Genomic DNA, 24,872 nt, shown 5'->3' with positions numbered 1-24,872 from the left:
AAATGAGGGGAAGCTGTTGATTGTGCGATATATGATTAATCTGTGCACCTCGCTAACATTGAGGGTTGTTAAATACAAAGACACCATCTGGGCTAAAAATCATTAGAACTGAGGAAAATGTTCCAGAGTATTGTTTTGGCCTGTTCTTATATATACCCTCTAGTGTAAGAGACAGAAGGTGGGGCCAGATGAATCTTTCTCTTAACATGGTCATTCTTGCAGGCAGAAATGCAATATATTTTCACATGAAGAAAAGAAGAATTTTTATATGAAAGAAAAGTGTGAAGTTTCAGATGTGGTTTTGTACCTAAGGAGCATTTATAATACATGAAGTGGGATTACAATTCATGTGCAAGAAAAATGATTCAAAGTAAAAAGCTGCCATGATCTTACTGCAAATTCACACGAATGTTCTCATATGAATTTGCCTTACTAACAACTTTTAGCAGCTAGTTGTTTTGGCATAGTTATCAAGGTTTATGCTTGATTAGTTTCTGCATTTCAAAGGTACGGAATATACAAAACTTCAGTAAATTTAAGGAGAGCAGTAAGTGACAATCCTGCTAATTATATACAGACTATGAAACTCTTTAAATTAGTATACTTCTGAAAAGCCTCATTTAAACTAATTGTTATAAATTTTCAGTGGATGATCACTATTTCGAGGGTGTACAATGCTTAGCATGAGCCAGTTCTGTCTTTGGTACCTAGAAGTCTCAGGTTATAATCTTTTGTCATTTGAAGGGGATCATCCAGTTTCCCTTGACAAAATAGTATTTCCCAAATAATTTTTAAAGTGTAAATGAAATAAACTCCCAGGCTCAGGCTGGTCCTGTGGAATGATGGTATATTTCCTTTCAAACATTCAAAACTCATACTTTAAAATTAAGCTTTATATTATTTAAAAAAAACAACAGTATATTCTAAATATTTTCATTATATACTGGTCTTCTTCCTGGATCTCAATTCCTTATCTAAAGGATTTTTCACATTAATACTTTCAGTCATGCTTATTTGAAAATTAGTGCATTTGGAATACAACATACTCTTAGGAAATCTGGGTGGGTTGTCATTGACATCCGTGAGAGTAATGTTTACAGTGGTAGTACCAGCTAGTCCTCCCAGCTGTCCTCCCATGTCCTTGGCTTGGATCAGCACTTGGTATTGTTCTTTCACTTCTCTGTCCATGTTTGGCAAAGCTGTTCTTATTACACCTAGGAGAAGAAATGGGAAAGAGAAAGAACAGGTAAACAAAGGGCTGTGATTGTCTACTATTCCATTTTAATACTGGGTCTCTTGGACCAGGAATGGAACTCTTCCTAAAGGGTTGATAAGAGAGAGTTCACACAGAAACATGCAAATCACTCAGGCTTTTCAAAAGTGTGCTCCTCAGCTATTCAACCATTTAGAATGACTGCTGTGTCTTTTCAATCAGGACATGAACAGCTGAAAGAGAATGGTGCATTTTCACTAGGGATGTGAATGGTGTGAGCATAGGTTTGCTGCATGGGGGCCAAAGAACACTGCATTGTGCAGAGCAGGGCAATGTAGGAAGAGGTGGCAATGCATTTCAGAGCCTCCATCCTCAATTGTTTGCAACCAGTCACTTGCCATCGCAGTTAAGCTACTGTAGACCAAGACAATATTCCTTCTGTACAAAAGGAGGTCTTTATTAGAAGACTCTCCTTTGCTTGAGAAAATTTTCTTGATACAGCACATAGATGCCATGAAAACTTTAGGACTTTCCTTAAAGAAACGTAATTAAAATACCATGGTAAGACATTACCCAAATGACTCTTAATCTTCAGTGATTTTGGATAGCTGATGTCTAAATAGGTATGCCACAATCTCCCTTCTGATATGTTGAGAATGTATATGATAAAGGAAGACTTGTAGAGAGTGAAAGAGAGGTACTACTGATCATAGGATTAGCTGATGAGGTTGTAAAAAGCTATAAGGTTTTGGGGTCTCAAGCCTTTCTCTTGAAACCAAACGTATAGGAGAAAACGCATTTCTGTCAAAATTTTACAAATCCATATTACATTGCAAAATGCTATATGTTCAGCAATAGTTTTCAGAAAATGGCTAGGTGCAGATTGGTGCAGATCACATGCACAACTGAAAAATAAACCAACTGGAAGCATGCTTCTGCTCTAAGTTATTATTGTTTTAGAAAATATTATTTTCTAGTATTAAACTATTTGGGTTTAAAAGCAGTCTTTTTCCCCTGTTGTTATAATGCGTCTGGAATGATAAGAAACAAGCTTTAAGGGTCATTCTCATCTTTATAGCAACTAACCACTGCTGTGTTAACAAATAAGAATAGGAACTGTTCACTTATAGTACTTGTTCAGAGTCTAGAAATAACTGACCTAAATCTGCTATTTCTGGAACCTCTTAAAAATTCCCATTGAATTGAATTGTATAACAATTTCCTTTCTCTCCACTTGTAACACCGATTATGATAATGACAACTGTAATAACTACTACTATTTTCTACCTCAGCATGGCATATATTCTACTGCATAGATCTGGAATATGACTAGCAAATATTTAAGAACATTTAGATATTGCAACACTATCCTTTTGAGCTTTTGAAAACAGTGGTGTTCAATGTTTTGTTTGTTCCAGACAGAAATCTTGAACTGTAAAACTGTAAAAATTTGTTCATATTCATGTGAGACTTATGAGAAAATCTTTTTGTAAATAGAATGAACATTACTAGGCTTCCTCTTGGGTCTCTTAATCTGTACTTTTGCATTGTGGAGACTACATGTTCCACAGTATTTTACAACATCCTTGGTATGCTCATTCCAAGGAAAAAAGAGCTCTGAGAATTAAAGACTTCCCTTGTTATACCAGCAAAACAAAATAAGTAGAAAACATGAAAATGGGCAGATAGTAGGTTGTGAGCAGGAGATGCAGTTCATCTGATTGTTATACCTGTTTTAGGTAGAACTGAGTAGCTTTATCAGTTAGAAATATTCCAGATGGTCTTCACAAAATAAAGGATTGGCTATCACTCTAGTAGTAACGTTCCCAATCCCCCACTGTTTATTCCTGTCTGGAAGTACAAGGTCATTCCATATATTTTTCTGTAAAAAACCTTTGTCTCCAGCAAAAAAAATCAATGAGAATAATTTCCATGTCTAGCAGTTCATAAGCAGTTTTCCCTTTTCTACCTAATCTATTTCAAAAGCATAGAAAAAAAACCTGAAAAATACTATTTCCACCAAAATCAGAAGTTCATATGGACAGGACAAAGGTGATTTAAAGTTTTCTGACCAGGAAAATAGAAAACTAAAATGGAGATAAAAATCCATGGGAAAGCAAGCACTACAAATTTTGGTATTCCAGCTTCAGCTTGACAAAGAATATCCAAACTTTAAATCAAAGTCTTATTATAATGTAGAGTCCTTATGTACATGTAATGGTGTTCTGAGTGTTTTTAAATCCTTCTACCTTAAGATTTTGCAGTAAAGATTGTTCAGCTCCAGAACTGAATAACTTCGATTTTTTTTTCTTTGCAAATGTCATCAATATCAAATGTGCAGAAAAGTATGGTCTCAATGAGGCTGCTGAAAATTGAAAATAGTATGTATGGGACCTGGGCCAAAAGATACACTCCGCAAATTTATTGAGCCATAATTCAACAGGAGATGATCCACTTATGTGGAAGAGAAAATCCAGGTTCCGTGAAAAACCTCCTGACTAAATATTAACATCAATACTCCTGCTGACACCAATTTGGATTTCAAGAATATAACTGAGGTCAGAATATGGACTAGAATACTGGGTCTAAGAAAAAATTTGAGACATCTAGCCATAAATAAGAATATTGACCTCATAAACATATCAGAAGTTTGGGTGGAAAAAAGTTTGTCAAAAGGACATTTTAGTAAAAGAACAGAACGTACAGAGGAAAGATAAGTGAGGTTATCTCTCTTAAGGGAATTGCTCCATGTTAAAGAAAACTCACATTAAAATCAGAAGAGCAATTTCATAGCATCAAGAAGTAACCCCCACGTATAAGATTTGAGGCCTTAAAATGTGCCAGTCCAACAGCTGCTCTCCAGCAGGGACTGTAATGCATTTAACCTTCCTGCAAGAGCAATAAAAGCTAACTCTCCTGCTTCCAGAGTTTGCTTACCTCCAGCAAAGCACTGCAAAAAATTAGGTCAGTAAAGAAGAGGAGTAAAGGGGCAGCTGTGACATTCAGACCCATAAAGGTTAAAAACTCTTCAAGTGTACTACATTCACATCAGAGCAAATGTTTATCACCTATCAGGAATGATTTGAGAAAGGAGTATGTGTAAAGTCATGTGCATGCCAAACATAATCTTTCTTTCATATACAAAGTTATGGTCAGTGGTTTCACCATTACCACTTTGTGATGTGGTCTTGTCCTGGTTTCAGCTGGGATAGAGTTACTTGTCTTCCTAGTAGCTGGTACAGTGCTATGTTTTGAGTTCAGCATGTGAAGAATGTTGATAACACACTGATGTTTTCAGTTGTTGCTCAGTAGTGTTTAGACTAATGTCAAGGATTTTTCAGCTTCTCATGCCCAGGCAGCAAGAAGGCTGGAGGGGCACAAAAAGTTGGCACAGGACACAGCCAGGGCAGCTGACCCAAACTGGCCAACGGGGTATTCCAGACCATGGGACGTCATGTCTAGTGTATAAACTGGGGGGAGTGGGGCGGGGGATCGCCGCTCGGGGGACTGGCTGGGTGTCGATTGGCGGGTGGTGAGCAATTGCACTGCGCATCATTTGTACATTCCAATCCTTTTATTATTGCTGTTGTCACTTTGTTAGTGTTATCGTTATCATTATTAGTTTCTTCTTTTCTGTTCTATTAAACCGTGCTTATCTCAACCCATGAGTTTTACTTCTTTTCCCGATTTTCTCCCCCATCCCACTGGGTGGGGGGGGAGTAGGTGAGTGGCTGCGTGGTGCTTAGTTGCTGGCTGGGGTTAAACCACGACAGATCTTAAGGTAGTAACAGAAATTTCCACAGACATATCAGCTTTTGTGTGGTAGAAGCTAAAAAGTGCACAGAATGTTTGGAACTGTTTGGAAAGGAATAAAGAACACAAGTGTTATAATTAAACCATTTTATATCTCTATATGAGCTTCCTTCTTGAATACTGTGTGCTCTTTCTCATCCCGAGAAGGACGAGAAGGATGATCATTGTTACAGAATGGCTTCTGTTTAAAGAAGTCTTCAATCTAGAAAAAAGGGAACTGGAGGAGAATATGGGTCTATAAGGTCATGGGGAACTAATAAATAGGAATTAACTGCTCACTGTCTCATGCAATGTAAGTGTGAGGTATGAAATAAGTTAAGAGGTGTTGCATTTCAAAAAAGCAAGAGGACCTGGATCTTCACCCCAAAACCCTTTTGCTGTGGAATTTCTAGTCACTGGGTGTGCAGATACTATGCTCCTGGACAAGTCAACTCTACTGGGAAGCGGACAAGTTATGGAGGTGAAATCCTTTCAGAGTTTTAGTCACATGGACACTGCTAATCGCCCAGGAACTTCGTAAGAACAAGTTGTTGAAGACTAGAAGAGTATTCAGGGGGTGCATCACTAAACATTTCTTCTTTTATCCTTCACTAGAGCTGAGCAGGCCATCACTTTTGGAAACATGACACAGGGCAGCATGGACCTTTGCTCTGACCTGGTATGGATGTTCTTAAGTTCTTTAAATAACTACAAGGGCATGTCTCAAAATTGTCATTAGAATGCAAGAGACAGCAAAAAAAGCCAACAACAGCAACCCCCAAAATGCTTATCCATCTGCCAGCACTTCTGAGTTTGTCTGTCATTCTGTACCCAAATGGCTTTCTTCCCCTTTCCTGTCAAAAACACCCAAGGCAGGTGTCTGCCAGTAAAACCCTGCAGTGAAAAACTACTGTATCATCTCAGTTATAAAATAAAGAATAGGAAATGCCAGACCCGTAGTGCTGCCCAAGACTCCTGGATTTTACAGCAAATCATTAAGCATGGTCCTGTGCATTATTATTCACATACTGTCTATCTCTACAGTCATTGTTAGACGCACAGGTAACTCTCATATTGTGACCTTTCTAATGTAAGCCAGGTTACAGCACATTACTGTTGCTCATAGAAGCGTGAATCTATATGCTTTTTCCTGGTATAGGATTTTAAGCTATGCTGGGCTAGCTGTTTCATGAATCTTCCTTTGCAGCTGTGTCCATTCTTTTACCACCAAGGCCCACTTGAATAACTCATTAAAGATATTGATATACAGATGTGCAAACACTGGGTTTGTATGATGTTCCAGGGCTAGTAGGGTGCAGGCCATCACCTATGATCCACTCGCTACTCACTACTGAGTAATAGATGAGAGCATATGATACAGCAATTCAAAGTGCCACGGGAAAAAAAGTTCTTCTTCAAGTACTAACAACTATTAATTTTTTTTCTTGGGAAACTTGTACTAGAACTCCAACTGTGGCTCCAGTAAAGGTTTTTCTTTCCATTGAATTCCTCCTCATTCTTTACAAGACTGAAATAAAAAATAGGTATAAAAGTAAATACTTCTTTTTCCCCAGACACTTGAAGAAGTCCCATTTCAGTTTGAAAAGTAAAATTGCTCACTGAAAATTGCAATATGATCTCCTGCTAAATGGAGCATGTGACAAAGGAATGTGCCCACTGGAGACAGTGCACTAACAGCCTTATGAGGCTCTCACTGCCAAACTATTGATCAGAGATAAAGGCTCTTTAACACACAAACTGACATTCAAGTACAGCTCCACTGGAAGGAGAAACTATTTGCTGAAAGGGGCATATGGACAACTATCTCTGTAACACATTCAGGATGACACAATGCATGGCATTCACCATGTAGGTTATTGGCTCCTTAACTGAATTACTAAATATAGAAACAAGAATGACATTTAGAAGTATAGGACAAGATACCTAATTAACATGTCTACCAACCTCCCAAATACTTCAGTCTCTTTAAAGGTATTATCCTTTTCTGCTCACACATCCAGTAACCCCAGACAAACATACTATGCCCCAGGAAAAGAAGAGGGCAAAAGATGATTAGCTGTTCCACAGTCTCAAATTAGCTCTATGTAGCAAAACAATCATTGCTAGAGAATTTCTGACTGTAAGTTCAGCAAGTAAAAATGCTAAGAAAAAAGAATGTAGACCCAAGATACAAAACTGAATCATCAGGAAAAAAAAAAAACCAAAAAACAGAATGCATGTAGCAGATAAAACTTTAGCTATAGAGAAATGGTAAAGCATAAAAAAAAATTGTTCAATGTATACATATTTTAGCTATTCCAGGACTGATTGGAGAACCATTTTTCTTTTGTTTCTACAACAGATTATAATTTATTCAAAAACTAGTCAATACTCAAAACTGAATCATGTGCAAAGTTACTCTACTGGCTTTTGGCCATATCAGCCCAGTCCATATTTATTCACTGATACTGCCCACATGAATCAAAATCTAAACTTTAAATCTTCCACTGTTGCTGATAAACTATTTACCTGTCTTCGGATCAATGGAGAAATATGGCTGCCCCTGAAGAATGCTGTAAACCACTCTAGCACTGTTTCCGTAAGTAGGATCATCAGCATCTGTTGCCTTTACTTGTAGCACATATGCTCCTGCAAAGAAACACAGGTAATCACATTTTCAGTATAGAGCAGTGATCAGGGATATTTCAGACACGTTAGTCCTGTTGCTAGTGGATTCTATTGTAATTCTTGTTCGACTGGAAACAAGGCGAGAATAAAACAGCCAATTCTTCATCTCCATGTTAGCAACCATCTAGGTAACAGCTGAGGCATAATGGCAAGGAAAGGGGAAGCAGCCCACCATCAGAAGATATTTATAAACAGTTTATGATGCATGCATTATTTACAAAAACTTTTTACCCAACACATATAGGATGGAGGTCTAGGGAAGCGCAACAGTGCATTTTGAAAAAGGAGTATACTCCACAGTTTTGTGAAAAGCTAGACAACAGTGGAAGTAAAATATGTGAATTGCCTTTAAAACAAGTGTTTCATCAAGCAACTCCTGAATCTGCCAGTGAACCAAACTCTAAGTACCTTTAAAAACTATACTGCAGTCTTCTAAAGGTGGAATTCAGATTCCCGTTGTAGAATGAAATTAGGTGTTTGGTTCAGCCAGTTGTCTTCAAAATCTGAACTTGAATCTTCTTGCCTTACCAATACAGCTCAGTAGGAAACAGAAGTACTGTGGAGGAAGGACCTCCTTTTGACACTCTATTTTCAGCCATGGTTATAGACCAGACCTAGTGCAGTTTGCCTTATATTCTGACTTAAAGGGGACCCATGGAGCAAAAGAAATGCACATGAAGACAGAAAACTCACTGTAAATCGCAATAGTCTTGTAGAAATATCTTGTCCCTCCTGCTGGTAGCTAAGCAATTTACCTGCATTGCCCCACTACCTCATAATGAAAATAGCGTTCAAACTATAGCCTTCAGCAAAACAAACGGCCACATATTTAGGCTTTCCCATCAGCTTTGAAGAATTAATAGTTTCCTATGATCTTCTGTGCAAATGAATGTTGGAATTTGCAATGCTGATTTGGAGTGAGTGAGGCTTAAGACAACCTACGTGAGAAACAGCCCAGGGAGGAGGGTTATCCCCACTGTTTTTGCTTTAAGAAGTGTTCCGCCCTTGGAGGTTATCTGACGTTTTTTCAAGAATATCCGTGGAATACTGCAAGCACTTCAAGACTGCTACTTTTCTGTAATGAAAACTGGCAAGTTTCAAAGGATGTTCACAATCTAAAATTAACCTTAATGGACTAGTCGAAGTTTATTTCTGGGAGTGCCTCACTGAGAGATGCTCCATGTGAAAGGTCCTGTGAGATAGACAGGAAAGTAACTGATAGCAGAAGTAGCTGTTTGAAGGATTTTTTTTTTTCAGTCCCCGCTCCCCCAGCATCTTCCCGTATAAGGACTGACAGTGGTGCTGAAGGGCTTTTTACAATTAATATTGTAAAAATACTTGCTGCATGATGGCTTGTCATACAAGACTGCTCCTGTTACAGTTGTTGATTGAACAACAGAGAATGAAAATTATTCCAGAGATATTCTTTCTATCTCCTGAAGAAGGCACAGAAATATAAGTGTTATTTGACTAACAATCACTTTTTAAAGTCAATAGGCTGATCGTGTTTTTAAGCTGACGGAGTGTTCCATTAAGATCAACTTCTAAAAGAAAGAAATTATTAGCAATGAATAAATGAATGAAAATAAACAACTGAGATGGATTCAGTTAACTAAAAACCTGAGGTTACTCTCTTGATTTTCTGGATGTGAAGGGTGAAGAATGATAGGAGTTAGGGAAGACCAAAGTCCAGGTTCAGTATAACAATTGTGGAAGCAGTGCCTACTCAAACACTTGTGCCTTTCTTTACATAACACATAACCATAACTGACTATACATTAAATAGCTCACACAAGCCCGGCTGGAGGAATACATTTTCCTACTGGAATGACAGACAGAAGCTATCAAATACCTGTAGAGCATTTGATGACTTTCACCTGTTCCTGTCCATAAGGAATACCTTTGTAATAGGATCTCCCACTTTCAGCCCTGTTTTCTGCTCCAGAAATTCAAGGAGCCACAGCAATAACTTAGTTCTACTCCAGTGACCAAGATGGAGAAGGAAATGGTAGCTTTGAAATTTTTCCCCCCTTCCCTTGAAGAACTGTACGTTCACTGTACGTGCCACCTTGGGGCCCTTCCCGTTGTTGAAGAAAAAGCAAGATCTGTTCCTTTTGGAGTAATTACATTGACAAAACATGTCGTGTTCACTCACTGTACAGTGCAACATGCCTTCCCAGTATACGCACAATTGTCTTCATTGCTACAGTATCTCACTATCTTTTCAACCTGAAAAATTCAGTCTGCTTTTTCTGCTGAAAAGAAATGCTACTTTTTAACATAGCTGCTGCCTTCTTTCCAAATTGTTCGGTCTTCCACTGTGTTCTGACTTTAGGCTGGTGACTTTTGCTCCTCTCTGAAGTGTAGGAGCAAAGCATCAGACTCCCAGATGCTGAGGTCTGAACTGGGTGACAGCTGAACTGTCAGCTCTGGCTGACAAGTGTGCTGCTTCAGGACTGGTTTAGGACAATAGCCTGCACTTTTGCCAAAAAAAGGCAATGCTGTCACACAGTCCCAAGTCTCCCCGTGGGCCAGGACTCGTGTTTCTGATGCCACACTGGTTGCTACTTAAGGCAGCTGACTTTAGTTTGTCTTCTGAGTACAAACTGACAAAATTTTATCATCATGTTGCCAAGACCTTTGCTTTCCACCTTGAAGGAAGCGACATTCTCCATAAGAGAACAGGACAGGCAGACCAAGATTTACAAATGCAAGGGCAGAAAGTTAAACTTCTTTCTAAGTGTGCTTATTTTCTGAAGTGCTGACCACTGAGAAGACCTACCAAAGGTTAGGATTTAAAAATCTGATGTTTCTGGAAGGCTAGCCACAACACCCACCTTCTCACAGGTTATCAACAGAGAACTTGGAAACACCATAATGAAGATCTCTCGAACACTTGAGACTATCTGATAGAAACAGCAGACCTGTCACACAGAGCACTGGCCATCACCTCAGGAGGACAAATCACATATTTTACTACTGACTGTTCATGTCAACTAACTTTGGACAACAAATATAGACTGTTAAAAGGCTCCTAAAGTCAGGCAGTGAGGAAAATCTCATGTTACCTAATCAATACTTTTGCATTACTTTTGGACTTTAGGATATATCATCTTTATGAATTTTGCTTCACTGCACCTCACTTGCATATTGAAAACCACACATAATATAAGTCTATATGCCAGCTCTTTTAAAAAAGAAGCCTGGGCAGGCTTGAGATGTGGGCCCGTGCGAACCTCATGAAGTTCAACAAGGCCAAGTGCAAGGTCCTGCACATGGGTCAGGGCAATCCCAAGCACAAAGACAGGCTGGGCGATGAGAGGATCGAGAGCAGCCCCGAGGAGAAGGACTTGGGGGTGTTGGTTGACAAGAAGCTCAACATGACCTGGCAATGTGCGTTTGCAGCCCAGAAAGCCAATCGCATCCTGGGCTGCATCAAAATAAGCATGACCAGCAGGTTGAGGGAGATGATTCTCCCCCTCTACTCCACTCTGGTGAGACCCCACCTGGAGTACTGTGTTCAGCTCTGGGGTCCTCAACACAAGAAGGACATGGACTTGTTGAAGTGAGTCCAGAGGAGGGCCACCAAGATGATCAGAGGGCTGGAGCAGCTCTCCTAAGAAGACAGGCTGAGAGAGTTGGGGTTGTTCAGCCTGGAGAAGAGAAGGCTCCAGGGAGACCTTACAGCAGCCTGCCAGTACCTAAAGGGGGCCTACAAGAAAGCTGGAGAGGGACTTTTTACGAGGGCATGTAGTGATAGGACAAGCAGTAATGGCTTTGAACTGAAAGAGGGTAGATTTAGATTAGACGTAAGGAAGAATTTCTTCACACTGTGAGGGTGGTGAGGCACTGGAACAGGTCGCCCAGAGAGGTTGTGGATGCCCCATCCCTGGAAGTGTTGCAGGCCAGGCTGGATGGGGCTTTGAGCAGCCTGGTCTAGTGGAAGGTGTCCCTGCCCACGGCAGGGGGGGGTTAGATGTAGATGATCTTTAAGGTCCCTTCCAACCCAAACCATTCTATGATTCTATGATTTATGAGTGAATGCATGGATTTGTAGCACTTCAGAATAAGAGAGACTTTACAAAGTATACTAAATTAACACAAATCAGGAACTACTGTCTCAGTATATTCATCAGCTTCTCTTAAGTTCAAACAGTTTGTGTAAGAAATGCTAAATTAAGATATTCAAGCAACCTTATTTTTTCTTGTTATGACGTAAATATTCACATATATTTCAGATGTTGTCATGTGAGGTATTGAATATGTTAGTGGGGATATTTTTAATAAGGAAAGTTGGTAATTTTTCATAAATTTATTCCATACAGTGTCTCAGGAGACTGAAACAACAGATATAGCAGTAAATGTGTTTATCTATTTTTGCATATTCAAAGCAAAGCTCCTGTTGCTGGGAATGGATTTTGGAGCTCATCCCTTATTCCATCATTTGTTTCCTAACCCGTAGCAACAGCATTTTAAAACCACTCAATATCCTTCTTACAGAGCAGTGACCAGCTCCCCTTCTTTCCAAAACCACTATGACCAGCAAACAGCTCCTGCTACATCACCAGCAACAGCTTCCTCCAAACCAGAAATTATATACCAAAACAAAGATTTGCTGAAAGAGCGTAAGCCAGAATGAGTGCTTTCATGGCAATACTTATAGTGGAGTTCATGTCACCTATTATTAATTATTAGACTTTTACCATGCAGGCATCCCCAGTCACGCCAGGCACCTGCAGCTCGCTTTGCAGCCAGGGGCTGAACACAGGGAGCCTGGGAGCACTGGTCTGCATGTACCAGTGATGCACAGGTAGGTGATGTGAAACACCAGGGCTGAATCCATATCTATGTCTAAGTTCTTACACAAAAATGTGGCGTTGCAAGGTGAAGGAAGCAGACAGCGGCCATCAGCCTGCCTGAAAATTCTGCCACTGACCCAGGTGCCTGATGATCCCTGCACATACCAACTCTTAGTTGCCTAAAAATATTAGTTTAGGTATTCTTACGTACATGTTCCAGGTAATTCAACTTTATTACACAAAAGAAGGAAGAAATGCTGATTTATAAACTAAGTTTCATTAAGACAGACATTCAAAGTCATGTTTTAGCCTGATAAATAGCAGACACTGAATATGAAAAATAATCCATTTCACAGTGACAATAGTTTCAACTGTATTAATTCATCTGTCATATCTTTTACAATAAACAGATAATATGTAAAGCTTATATTTTTATGAGAGGTCAGGCATGTTTTTTTAATGTGCCTCCAGTCATTTACTAACTTAAATACATATCTAATGTTCTAAACAGGTTTTTTGAAATTGGTTTCTCATCCCTTCAGTATTATCAAGCATTGTTCATTGTATCTAACAAGCTTTCTACTTTATTGCAAAGAATAAAACCAATATATTTTTAAAAGTAGACTCTAAAATCTAATTATTTTTTTCCAGGCAATAATACAGGGCACTACAGCTGTAAATCTTTAATGCACAAAGGTAGTGATGGAGGATCATATTTACTATAGCTCATGACATTTTAATTAAAATATGTACTTACATTACCACATCAAGTAATCAAATGAACAAAAAAAATACAGTATTTTTTGTTGTTCGGAAATACCTTATATGATAGTCAGCATTTAAAAAGACTTTTTTTTTTTAATTTTTCATGTGCAATCAACAAATATTTGATGTAAGACATTATAAAATGCAGAAGAATGGAATGATGTGCTTAAGGATTTATTTATGTTTTAAAAAGAGAAGAAAAATAATGCTAAACCATTCACACAGCTCAAGGAAATGGTATGGAATTTTAATAAAGATTATATTTTCTTTAAAATAATACAGACAATATTGAGGACTAACATATTGTAAATAGTTGTTTTAATCACAGCAAGCATACTGGCCTGAATTTTACTCTAGCTGAAGTCCAAAGGCAATCCAGCAATAACTGCAAATAGAATGGGGCCCAACATCTCTAACTCCTTGGACAAACTGACTAAAATAGCCCTAAAAAAGCCTCATAGTTTATATTAGAATGACTGGAGGGAACTACAGGAAGCCTGAGTTTATACCATAATAAGAATGTTTATGAAATAAGGATTTGACTTCTAGAACTATTACCATTTTTTTCTGACAGTCTTTCTTTAGAAAAAATGCTACTTTGCCAAAATCAGAAGAACATCTCAAAGAAGAGCAGTATTGATTAAATTTCTTCCCATCCAAAGAGTACTAGAAATTTCAACACTTTCTAATACACCCAGTTTGATATTTTCAAATTGCTTACGAATGACCAGTCAGAATTTATTAAAAAAATTATTCCAAAATTCAGACCATCCCCAATTTCAAAACAGAACGTTTAATTTATTGATTCCCCCCCCCCCCCGATTTTTTCTTATAAAAGACTAAAATATTGACCTTTTGTACTCTTTCAACCTGGAAATAAGTTTTGCCATCACCAAAGCGTAGGTGGGTTATCTTGCTGGCTGTGGAGCTATTGTTGGCTTCCAAAAAAACCAAGCACGAAATTTTAATTTCTTATGTTTAGTTCATTGAACTGAAGGGCATGATCAAGAATTCACAAAACTCAACTGGGACTAGATAAATTAGTTATTTCACTGTAGAGGAAAATGAGAGGATTCAAGGCTAGGAGAGTAAGACAATAGACTTATTTAGACATGATTCCTGCAAAAATAATGTACAGTCAATAGAATTGCAAAGATGAAGAAAAAAGGAGATGGCAATATGTCAAGTCTTTTCTCATTAAGATCAGCTTTCACTAGGCGTGCAAATCCCATTAAGTTTGGTAATAAATGCCAAAATCCAGTTAAGTAGTGGCAATGTGTTATTTTCCAGAGAAAGTGAGGGGGACCTGCTTTGAGGCTTTGAAGAGGCAAGAGAGGGCTGGATGGGAGCAGTAAGGTTTGGGGGTAACTGAGAAGGGAAAGGATACTGCAAGTGAGAGCAGGACTTCAGCATATTGTAAGTGTTCCACAGGCTCTGGCTGGAGCCTCTCTCCACTCTGTGAAGATCAGAGATTCAGCCAGAGCAGGTCGCTCAGGCCCTTGTCCAGGCATTTTGAATACCTCCAATGACAGCAATCCCACAACCTCTTCGGATGCTCCTATGGAATCCTGCCAAGCAGATTCCTGAACAAACTCAAGCTTCCTCTTCTGAAGTCCAGGGCTGTGATTTTACCATTTATCTTGTTCACCTTTTTTTTCCTGTCTTTTGTTAGGAGGAAATGAGTATGAGACATTGGATGTGCATTTTCATAGAATTTACTTTTTGTAGCGGACTATCAAGGTAGTTGCATCTACTCATGGTGAGTAAAGATCAAACAGCAGATCTTCTGCTGTAAGTTTTCTTTTTCTTTTCTTCCCCCCTCCCCCCAAACATGTTATTTTTTGTAGAGTTAGAAGAGCTGTCATCATCTTGCTGTACAACCTCTCCCCTACCACATGTATGATTTTGTGGTTTTGTCACTCTGCTGGGCCTGCCTAGTACTTTTGAAAGAAATCAGACAATTGTGCAAACATTTTTTATATGGGCAGGAGGAAGGAGGGGCGTAGCTGCTGGCATAGAAACTCACTACTGTGCACAATATTCTTCCTAAACAATTCCGAGAATAGCACCTTGGCAACCCAAACAATGTCCATCCTCTTTTCAGAATTCAAGTAAAAACCTAATCAACATCTACCTTTCTTGTGTTTTCTGTTTTTTTAGAGAGAAAAAACAGGAAAAGTGAATTTATGACTCACTGCAGCACTACATTGCAATTCAGATCAGGAGATCCCCTGTCTCAATAAATATTCCCCTGACCTGCTACTAGTAGCAAAGCTCCAGTACTGGGAGAACACGTGCATCTGTAAAGAGAGATGCTGACATTGCCCTTCTGGGGCTTATCTTTTATAGAAGAAATTACCAATAATTTGTTTTGAAGATATACTCCTGAAGCTGACTCCCACAAAAGTAACGTGAGGAAGGCATATTTTACTTGGAAAAGACAGTTTCCAGTTTATGTATTCATGGCTGTGCAGCCCTGATAATAACACAAACTTGCTGGCTCCATCAATATCTTGAATACTAGACACAATCAGGGAAGCACACTTTTCTCCTGTTTTGCATTCCAGACATCACACTGAACATATATATTTTTTTCTTTCAGCTGTCAGAAGCAGGCATGTCCACAAAAGCAATGCTGCCATTTCCTGTTGTAACTGATGAAGAATGGCAGCTTTTTGCTAATACTTTTGCTGTGCTGGTAGCTAAAAGCAGCTGTCGCAAGTCTCAGCATTTAGTTCATAATCAAACATATTTCTAGTATCTCTAGAATAACATTTGATTTACAGTGGCAACAATCCAGGAGGTATGGAAGCTGGGTTTGTTAAGCTGAACCACATACACACTCTGATTTCATCTGAAAAACAGTGTTGAGTTTTTTTCCCTGGCAAATTGGAAGACATGGCATGGTGAAGGAGAAAGATTTTTTTTGTTTTTTCTTCCTTACACTGTAAGTGTTTTATAAAGTAGAACTAAGGTTTTAGAAAGACTCAGCTCATTTTATTGCCTACAATGTTTTTGCCTCTCAAAATCTTTCTTGCAAATTAATTAATAGGTCCCTTTCTCCTGGCTGTCCCTGTCTCCCTCATGGATGATGAGGGTAAGCAGGGGAAACCTACAGCTGTGGGGTTTTTAGATAATTATTTAGCTTGGAAATCAGCAAAGTAATTATTTTCTTTTCCCTTTTTTTTCCTACCCTCATCTTTTGGGGTCGGCCAGAGTTAAGCCACTAAGGGCACACAATCTGGCTAAGCTAATAATGACTCTGTTAGCATTGACTGTTTATTTAATTTATTTATTTTTATTAATTTAGGCTATTTATTTATTTATAAAGACATCCAGCTGCTTACACAGTCCCAAGGCTGTGATAATGTTTACAGAGGTTGCACTTCTGAAGAAAACGAGGAGCTTGAAATAGCAGCTAATAGTCTATACCCAATACGCACATAAAGGAGTAGCCTGGTAAAGTAACTGCTGGAAAAAATGCACAAGAGCAGCAGCACAAGAACCAATTAGCAAATACTAAGCTTAATATCCATCCATTTGAGAAATACATCTCTTGAGAGTGATTTTTCCTTTCTGTTTTCAAGTCTGTGGATTGTTTTCCTCTTACCAATATGACAGAAGTTCCTCTCACATATATGAAATTTAACAAATAGAAAAACTTAGCTTTGACTTTTGCTTTTATCATCTTGGCAACTTGATAACGTTTCAGGCCATGACTCAACAGGGACTTAATTTTGCCAGTATACCCATCATGGCTAGGATGTGGGAGATAGATAAAAATAATCAGCACACCCTCTAATCATGATAGCTATGCTGACAAAACCCCTACTGTAGATGTCTCTGTGCTGATAAAAGCATGCTTTTGTTGGTTTAGTTTATGTTTTGCAGGGAGGTGGTGTAAGATGTGTTAGAAGAAAGAACCTTTCTGGTATCAAATGCTATGTCTGAACCAGAGAACTTCGCCAAAAACACTGTATGAAATTAGATGTGCCGGAGAAGTAAATATTTTCTTCAATGGAATTGTGAAATAATAGATGTTCACCATACCTGATGCGCTGAAATCTTAAGGGTTTGAGGAAAAAAAAGTGAACGCCAGAATAATAGCACAAAGAGTAGCTCTTCATTTATGAATCTGTAAAGTGGTTTCAGTGTGATCAAAATATTTTTCCGATGCAAATGTTCAAAGAAAAGGTTAAGTATCAAGCTCAGTTTGAGTGAGGAAAGTGACATACTGGACTTAATTGTTAGCTTTTGACTGCTAATGCAACTTGATGGTTGTCATGACGTTTAGCCGTACAGCACCTGTTAGTATCAGCTGCATGCCTTTCAACAACATACCATCCTTCTAGTGCCAGACGAAAAAGTACCAGGAAAAGAAGCATTTTTAAGCAATCCAGGATACAATGTTCACCTTTCTCATGAAAGAGCTCCTGGAGATTCTTAAGGCGTGGCAAAGGTCTTGAAATTGTGACACTCCTCCCTACCCGCTCAAAAAAAAAAAAAAAAAAAGTATGCCAAAAATGGTGGACATCACACAAAGAATTCAGGAGAATGCATGTCATGGTGTACCTCCATTATTTTACTGTTTGAAGTTTTCATGAGCTGGAGTTTCACACACCAATTCTTCAAATGTCAAATGATTTATTCAGAATGTAGTAATAAGAAAACTTGAGCTTTACACAGGACACAAGAAAAAAATAGTGTGAAATAAATGTCATTCATACTGAATGTCAGTTAAAGGGACTTTGTTTTGATTTTCAGTAGATGTTTGGGTGGTATATGGAGGCTGGTTTGTTTAATTTCTTTTTACCAGATGTTGGACCTGGTTAGAAATGATTTAATTCTATGTTCACCCAGGCATCTTTACCTGAATAAAGTTCATTTCTACACCAGAATTTGATGAAAAAATTTTTTAAGTTTTGAATGACAGAAAGAAGTTTATCAGGACCTTTTGGCCAGTTATATTTTCATAGAGTCATGCACTTAAGATCAAATTTTGATTACCAAATTTCATACTGAACTGGTGTCATTTCAAGGAAAAGAGATTTGGAGAGGCTAATGACTAAGCACTTTTAAAGTTTGTTTTGTCTCCATCACATCTCTTCCTACCTACTTAAAGTGTTGTGGCTAAATCTCTCGAGAAGGATGCAGAGCAGTCTTTATGAACATTTTTTTCCTTCATGTTTTTTTGTATTTATCTTTAGGTCTTTTCTCCTAGTTAAAATGTACAAATCTCCTAAGGGTAACCTTGGATTAGGCAGAGACATGAAAACATGCAAAAATAATCTCAGAACACAACAGTGACTTCACACAGTCTACTATGCAATGTGATATTCTGTGAAAGGTGCTGGGTTTTCTTTAATTATTTTATCAGAATATTGCTTTGAAGACTCTCCTGCTACTTCAGGATCAAAGTACCGAAGAATCCATAGAGATTTACTCTATATATTTGCATTACTCATCCATTGAGTGACTTAATTCATAATTTCTGTACTATTCTACATAGCTTCCTACATCAACATCCAACTACATTAACCTTCAGCGGTGATAGGGGACAGTAACCCCACATACCCATGATGAGGTCTGACTATAGGGGCTTCAGAACTTGGAATGGCATGGATGGCCTCAGGCCCAACAAAAGGTTCCCCTGGCGCAAACTCATTTGCAAGAATAAGAAAAATGGTAAAAGAGGCATTGTTACTCCAAGCGACATCAGGTTCAGCCTCCATCACAAACGGTATTTCAGAAAATAAGGTGGAAGAAATCCCTCAGCTGAAAACACTCAGGATAACAAGGCCCTATGTAAGTCCTGGTCTGATTCCGAGCAGTGATTGATTTAAACCCTGAAACACAGGCCATCATATCCTTTCCAAACATCTACCTTTTACCACAATAGTTGGGCCTTCCTAAAACAAAGCTAATGAACTAACTTCCCTTTCTACAGGAACAGGGTAAGGAGTAATGAACACACACAGCAAGGGAGACAGAGGTTTTTGATGGATGAACAGAGACAGCTTGCACAGAGCTGACTGTAGTGACTCTTCTCCTCATCTGGGCTTCCTCTTCCCTCTCGGAAATCCCATCCCTGGTGTAGGAATGACCCAGCCACTTATAAAGGTACAAACGGAGGTCAACTTCAGATTTCCTTAATAATTCGCAGCAGTTCAGGGGACTTTGCACAAGCAGCTGAATGATCCTTGCAGCAGAAACTGCTGAGAGAGAAGTGGACCAAACAGCTGGCAGCAGCAAACAGTGCAGGCATCCACGTTAAGAGTGGTCAGGCTTCAAAGAGAGCCCTAATGCTAGTGGTAAGCACATAATTAATTTTATTTTATTGTTTTACTAGAGGGATTGTAGTCTTACTATCTTTGGAAGTTCTTGAGAACAGATTAGACGTTCATTAGGAATGACGTATGTGTGGTTGATCCTCATGGAACTGCATTAAGTGAATTTGAGATCCCTCCTAACCCTGGCTTTGCAGTTCCGTGCACTGTATAAACAGACATCCCTCCCCTCGGAATATTACTATGTCGTTGCTCTTGTGGCTAAGATAGAAGTGCCTCTGTGTTAATGCTTTAATTTGGTTCAGGAGTGCACTTTTGAAGCAAATCTTTCAATTGCTCCCACTTGCTACGCTCTGGTTAATATATGAAACACTCTTTATGTGTGCAAACTGGATTATTTTGGGGTGAAGCTAAGCTGGAAGGTATGCTGTAGGTGTGCACTTGATGCAGTGCAGCTGTTAATAGGTAGGTGTTCAGTCCAAGGGGTCAGATGAGAGTTTATCTGAAACCACGAGAGCAGATATACTCTGGAAGCCAAGTTCTCAGCACTCACTCTTTCATCACACAGATCTGTTTCTATTGCATCATACTACTGCATAGTAGCAGTCTTTCTTTGTATAGCATCAGGAGTAATACTTCTCCAATCCTTTTCAGAGCCTTTAGATACTACCATAACAATACATAAGTGTCATTATTATTTCACAAAAGGAACATTTGCAACTTAATTAGCAAAAATCTATAAAGTTTCAACTGAAGACGGAAAATGTTATGGTAATACTACTATACATATTTAGCCAATTTCATAGCACTGAAAATAGAATATTTTAGTGATTAGGACAGAGAAGAAATTCAAACCACAGGTCATATTAAACATATGGAAGTGTTAAATATACCCACTTAAAATTAGCTGTGAGCGTGACTCTCCTGTCTCAAATATCTTATATCAGTGTGACAATTCCCTTCTCTTCATGTGTCTGCATTCTGGGTTTTTTTTCTAAAATCATATTACAACCCTCTAGTGTACCAGTCTGATTTGTTATTGATCAGAACAGTAAATCCAATTTTGTATTTACTTCATAATTTGGATCAGTATAATGCTTTGACAATACAATATTATTAAACAAAACCTCAAGCGTCCTTCACAGCAGGCAGATTTCTGGACTATGTGCTGCCAGACTAGGGACTTACAACCAGTTTTCTTGAGGAAAGCCCAGTGAGCCAAAGAAAATGTCACTGTTTCACTGGAGGAATGCATTTCCCAGGCATAACTAGGAGGACGTTCTTTGCCAAAAGGTCACAGAAACATGCTTTCACTCTTTTCTGCCTTACTAAGCACGTCTCTGTTTCAAGATACTGCAGGCAGAGTTTTTCTCGGCATTAGGAAAGACAGTGACTAAAGCAGAAGACTGGAACGGGGAGATCTTGTCCTGTTCTTACTGCTATACCAGACTGTTGGTCAACAAAGTATTTCACTATTTCTTAGATTCTCCATGATAAAATGGAAACACAAGCCTTCACACTTACAGCGGTAGATGCTGTTCTAAGACAGTTTAACGCACGGTGATTTTTGCTGCTCCGTAGTGTGGTGATAATAGAGAGGTCTTCTATTATATCACTGGTCATGACATAATAATATACATAATTTGGAAATGTAGCATTGGGCAGTACACCAGACTATCCCAATCTAAGACACATAAAGCAGTATCTCGCTTTCTTCAAATTCCTTAAAGTCATACCTTTGAAAGAATTACGGACTACAGTCAAGAAGCAGTCAAACGACAATCTCAAGAGCTGACAGAATTACAAAATATCGCTTATTTGGAACAATACGTTATGATATTTTAGAAGGCATCTTGTAACTTATGGCTGTACAAATACCTGATTTTCTTTTTATTTGTTTCCCTTGTTAAAAACTGAAAGATAAAGTGTGGCTTTTGGAACAAACAAAAAAAACCTTGAGCAATCACATGATTTTAAATTAATTTCAAGCATTCCAATACATGCAAAACATTTCAGTTTTGAGCATGGTAAACAGGCAAAAGCAAGAAAGCCTTTGTTTCCAGGATGGCATGAGGAGTGGAAGAGACACTCACATATGGTGGGAGTTCACAATTCAGCTGCCTTTTTTGTCCTGAGGAAGTTCAAATTTGTACTGCCCACCTTTCTGGAAAATGTCATACGTGTGACTGCTTATAAACTTTTACATTTCATTTATTTAATTATTCACAAGGTTAAATGCCTGTTTTCTAAGACAGCTTCCTGAGTCTCATGCAATATCACTCTTTCTTTCATTTTCTCCTTCTCAGTTCCTTCTGTATAAGCACTCCTGATCAATGAAAATCTAAATGTTTTCAGCAACACGGAACAATATTAAAAAGTGAGCCTGAAAGACAGCCATTTATCTATAGTAGGTGGAATAAGACCATAGCTAGCAGAGAAACAGAAAGAAGTTTGATCTTCTACATAAATTGGACTACTGTGTTAAAACCTTTCCTAGAACATTTTTACGTGTATAATCAGCTAACTAGCAAACAGTTTTAAGATATCTGGAATTGAGCTCTTAAGTGAACGAACTCTTCAATAACACAAAAAAACCTTTAGTAACATTCTTGTCCTCTGTGACTCAGCTTTAATCTCTTAAGAGAGATTCAAGGCAGTGCTGTGATTCCAGCATAAACTGCTGCTGTGGCAAATAAGAAATGTGATGGAGGATATGGGGAGGAGGGAGGTTTGCAGTACAGCACAAACCCCCCTCCTCCTCTGCTTAGAGAAGACTATTACTCTAAGATTACTCTATTTCAAAATCAGTATTGTTTTCATCAGTGTGTCCTAATTGTGGGTGCTGAAGTTTTACTATTTAACTTCAGGCACTTGAGATTTCAATCTCAACACTCTAAAAGTTAATGTACCTGCCCACCCTAAAATGGAGACAGTGTTCATTTATCCATTAAATCTTCATTCATCCTGTATCTAAAAATAAATGTCTGAATCCTCATGGGATAGTCTGTGTTATTGACTGTGTGGGCTGTGGCTCCAAAACTTCAAACTGGAATTACACCAGAACTGGGAATAAGTTAGCCAGTGGTCCTGGGGTCATTCAAGGTGATATTGAAGGCATTCGAGGTGATATTGAAGGCTGTATTCACACATGTGCCACCCTTCCCTGTGTGTCAGAGGTACATCAAAAGCCCAGACCTCCACTCTCAAAACTCCTTTTAGCCATGACCGGCAAACAAAACTGTTCTCACAGCTCGTTGAAGAGTCTATCTTCTGGCACAATGTAATTATGCTCCTTATCTTTTTCCCAATTAAGAATATTTCAGCTCATGTTATTCTGCACTTCCCACTGTAAAGCCCTGTTTGGGAAGGGTGAGATCCTGTTCAACCTAAAATTAGCAACAAAACTCTCATTACCTTGGATAGCAAAGGACCAGACATTTAGATATCCCTGTTGGTTTGAAATTTGAAATCCACCTAGCTCTACCACTCTAGGTAAAACCAGGTGTTTCCTGTCATGTTGATACTTACCCAGAGAAATGGGATTAAAATTAAAATTTTCAAACTTAATTTTGTGAGCGATCAATTGATTTTGAGCAGCCTTTCTGGTGGAAATATTGACTCAAAACATTGCTTGAATGATTCTGCAAAATTCTTTTCTTCAAATCATTAACTATGCAGACAGTGCATTCTGTATCCAAAATACGTGATTGAACTCCGTGGGAACTCTTAGAATGTAAAACCTCCTGTCACCTGTCACAGATACATCTCATTATTAATGCATATAAGAAATCCAATTTCAAAATATTTTGGTCCCTTTTGCAAAGTGGTATGCCTTTGAGAAGTAACATTAAACATTAAGCACCTTTAAAAAAAGATCTGTTTAGATTCTAAAGCATTTATGCCTGTTTTCTTTTTACAGGAATAATTTCTCTAACTTACTAGATCAGCTTGAAGATTTTTAGCACTTCCAAAAACATGGTAGTCAGGGTTCTTTTACTAAATTCAGTTGAAACTGACTCAGGCCACTGTCAAAAGATTTTACAAATGTATCTCAACCTGTATCATGGATGCTAGAGGAGACAAACCCCCACCGTTTAATAAATTATTATTTATGTCCTAAATCCAAACATTTTTTACATCATTTTCTTCCCCCAGAGCCACAATCACATTTGTCAATTTAACTGATCCCTGAAATGAGATCCAAATTATTCAACAGGGTGATGAAATTAGTAACAAGCCTCAGGCATAAGACAGCAGTTGTTTTTAGCATTCATTTTTGTTTTATTAACTACTAGAGACCTATGGCAAATGAGATCATTCTGAATATTACATAGGATGATACCGTAGTCCAGTTGCAGCAGAATAACTTTATTCCTTTTTTTTTTTTTTACAACTCTGAAACCCTTTAGATGAAGTGGAGCACGTGTATGTGCAAGTACACATTGCAGCTGCAGGAAGAGGTGCTAAAAATTCCAGCATCTGAAAGCAGTAAGTTCTCAATTTTCCTCTCAAACTTATTAAGGCTTCTGGTCATATGAGAAGTTACTGTCTAATAGCAAAACCAAACCCAAAACAATAAAAATGCCAAGTCTTCCATCCAGCTGCTAAAAGTATTCCCTCCTCTTTAGAAAACAGTGATACTTTACCCAGACTGATTGCAGGTCTTCTCCTTGGCTTGAAACAAGGGGAGTCAAAAGAATCTCAGTAGACATAATAAGGGGGGATGAAGGATGATGTTTAGCGCTTACATTGTTGAAATTAGCTGAGGCAAAGACAGTCTTTGATAAGAAGAGCTAGTCCCAAGGACCAGCCAATGAGGTAAAGACAGCTCCTGATAAGAAGCAGGAGCAGGCCCCAAGAGCCAGCTAAGACTGGTCCTGCGGCTTGGGTGAATACCAAGAAATCACTGAGCCTGCGCAAGAAAAAAGGTTACTAGCGGTGACGAAGAGGAGTCATCTATCTTCATCTCTGCGACCACCAGACGACCACCATAAAGAGGCACTGCGCAAGCGCAGTTGAGAGGAGACTATGGAAATGACCTCTCGGAGCTAATTTTAATATGGAGCGGGGATAGGTCATGCATATGTATAGGTGTATTGTGAATATGTAACACTTGACTGTATAAACTTGAGACAAACTGCCGAGTGCGGCGCGCACGACTTTGGTGGGACTACCCCCCGTGCGGCCCAGCGCTGAATAAACATACCTACTTTACAATCTCACTGATTGTGGAGTCTGTTTTCCGCACGTCAGTTTGGCGAGCCAGGCAGGAGACTCTCTGCTCGGCTGCGGGACCGACTGCGGAGCGGACGCCCCTCGGCGCGCCCC

At 38.7% G+C, this 24,872-nt stretch overlaps 1 protein-coding gene across 5 annotated transcripts in view; it reads right to left on the bottom strand.

The window, feature by feature from the left end:
• CDH12 (cadherin 12) overlaps positions 1-24,872 on the bottom strand; it is a 394,341-nt gene that overhangs the window by 68,182 nt on the left and 301,287 nt on the right. For 4 of the 5 annotated variants that reach the window (XR_008234241.1, XM_052781074.1, XM_052781082.1 and 1 more), the window contains 2 exons: positions 7,535-7,654; positions 1,047-1,214 (listed from right to left, as the gene is read on the bottom strand). Coding sequence is in view for 4 of the 5 variants with exons in the window: in XM_052781074.1 (XP_052637034.1) it covers positions 1,047-1,214; positions 7,535-7,654 (288 nt within the window). In the remaining variant the exon portion in view is untranslated. The remainder of the gene's footprint in view (positions 1-1,046; positions 1,215-7,534; positions 7,655-24,872) is intronic. The other variant, XM_052781094.1, reaches the window with a different exon arrangement.

This window comes from Harpia harpyja, chromosome 1, assembly GCF_026419915.1.
Source record: "Harpia harpyja isolate bHarHar1 chromosome 1, bHarHar1 primary haplotype, whole genome shotgun sequence".
NCBI classification, from domain to species: domain Eukaryota; kingdom Metazoa; phylum Chordata; class Aves; order Accipitriformes; family Accipitridae; genus Harpia; species Harpia harpyja.
The sequence above is the reverse complement of the archived record's forward strand: the minus strand, read 5'-3'. Positions and strand labels throughout refer to the sequence as shown.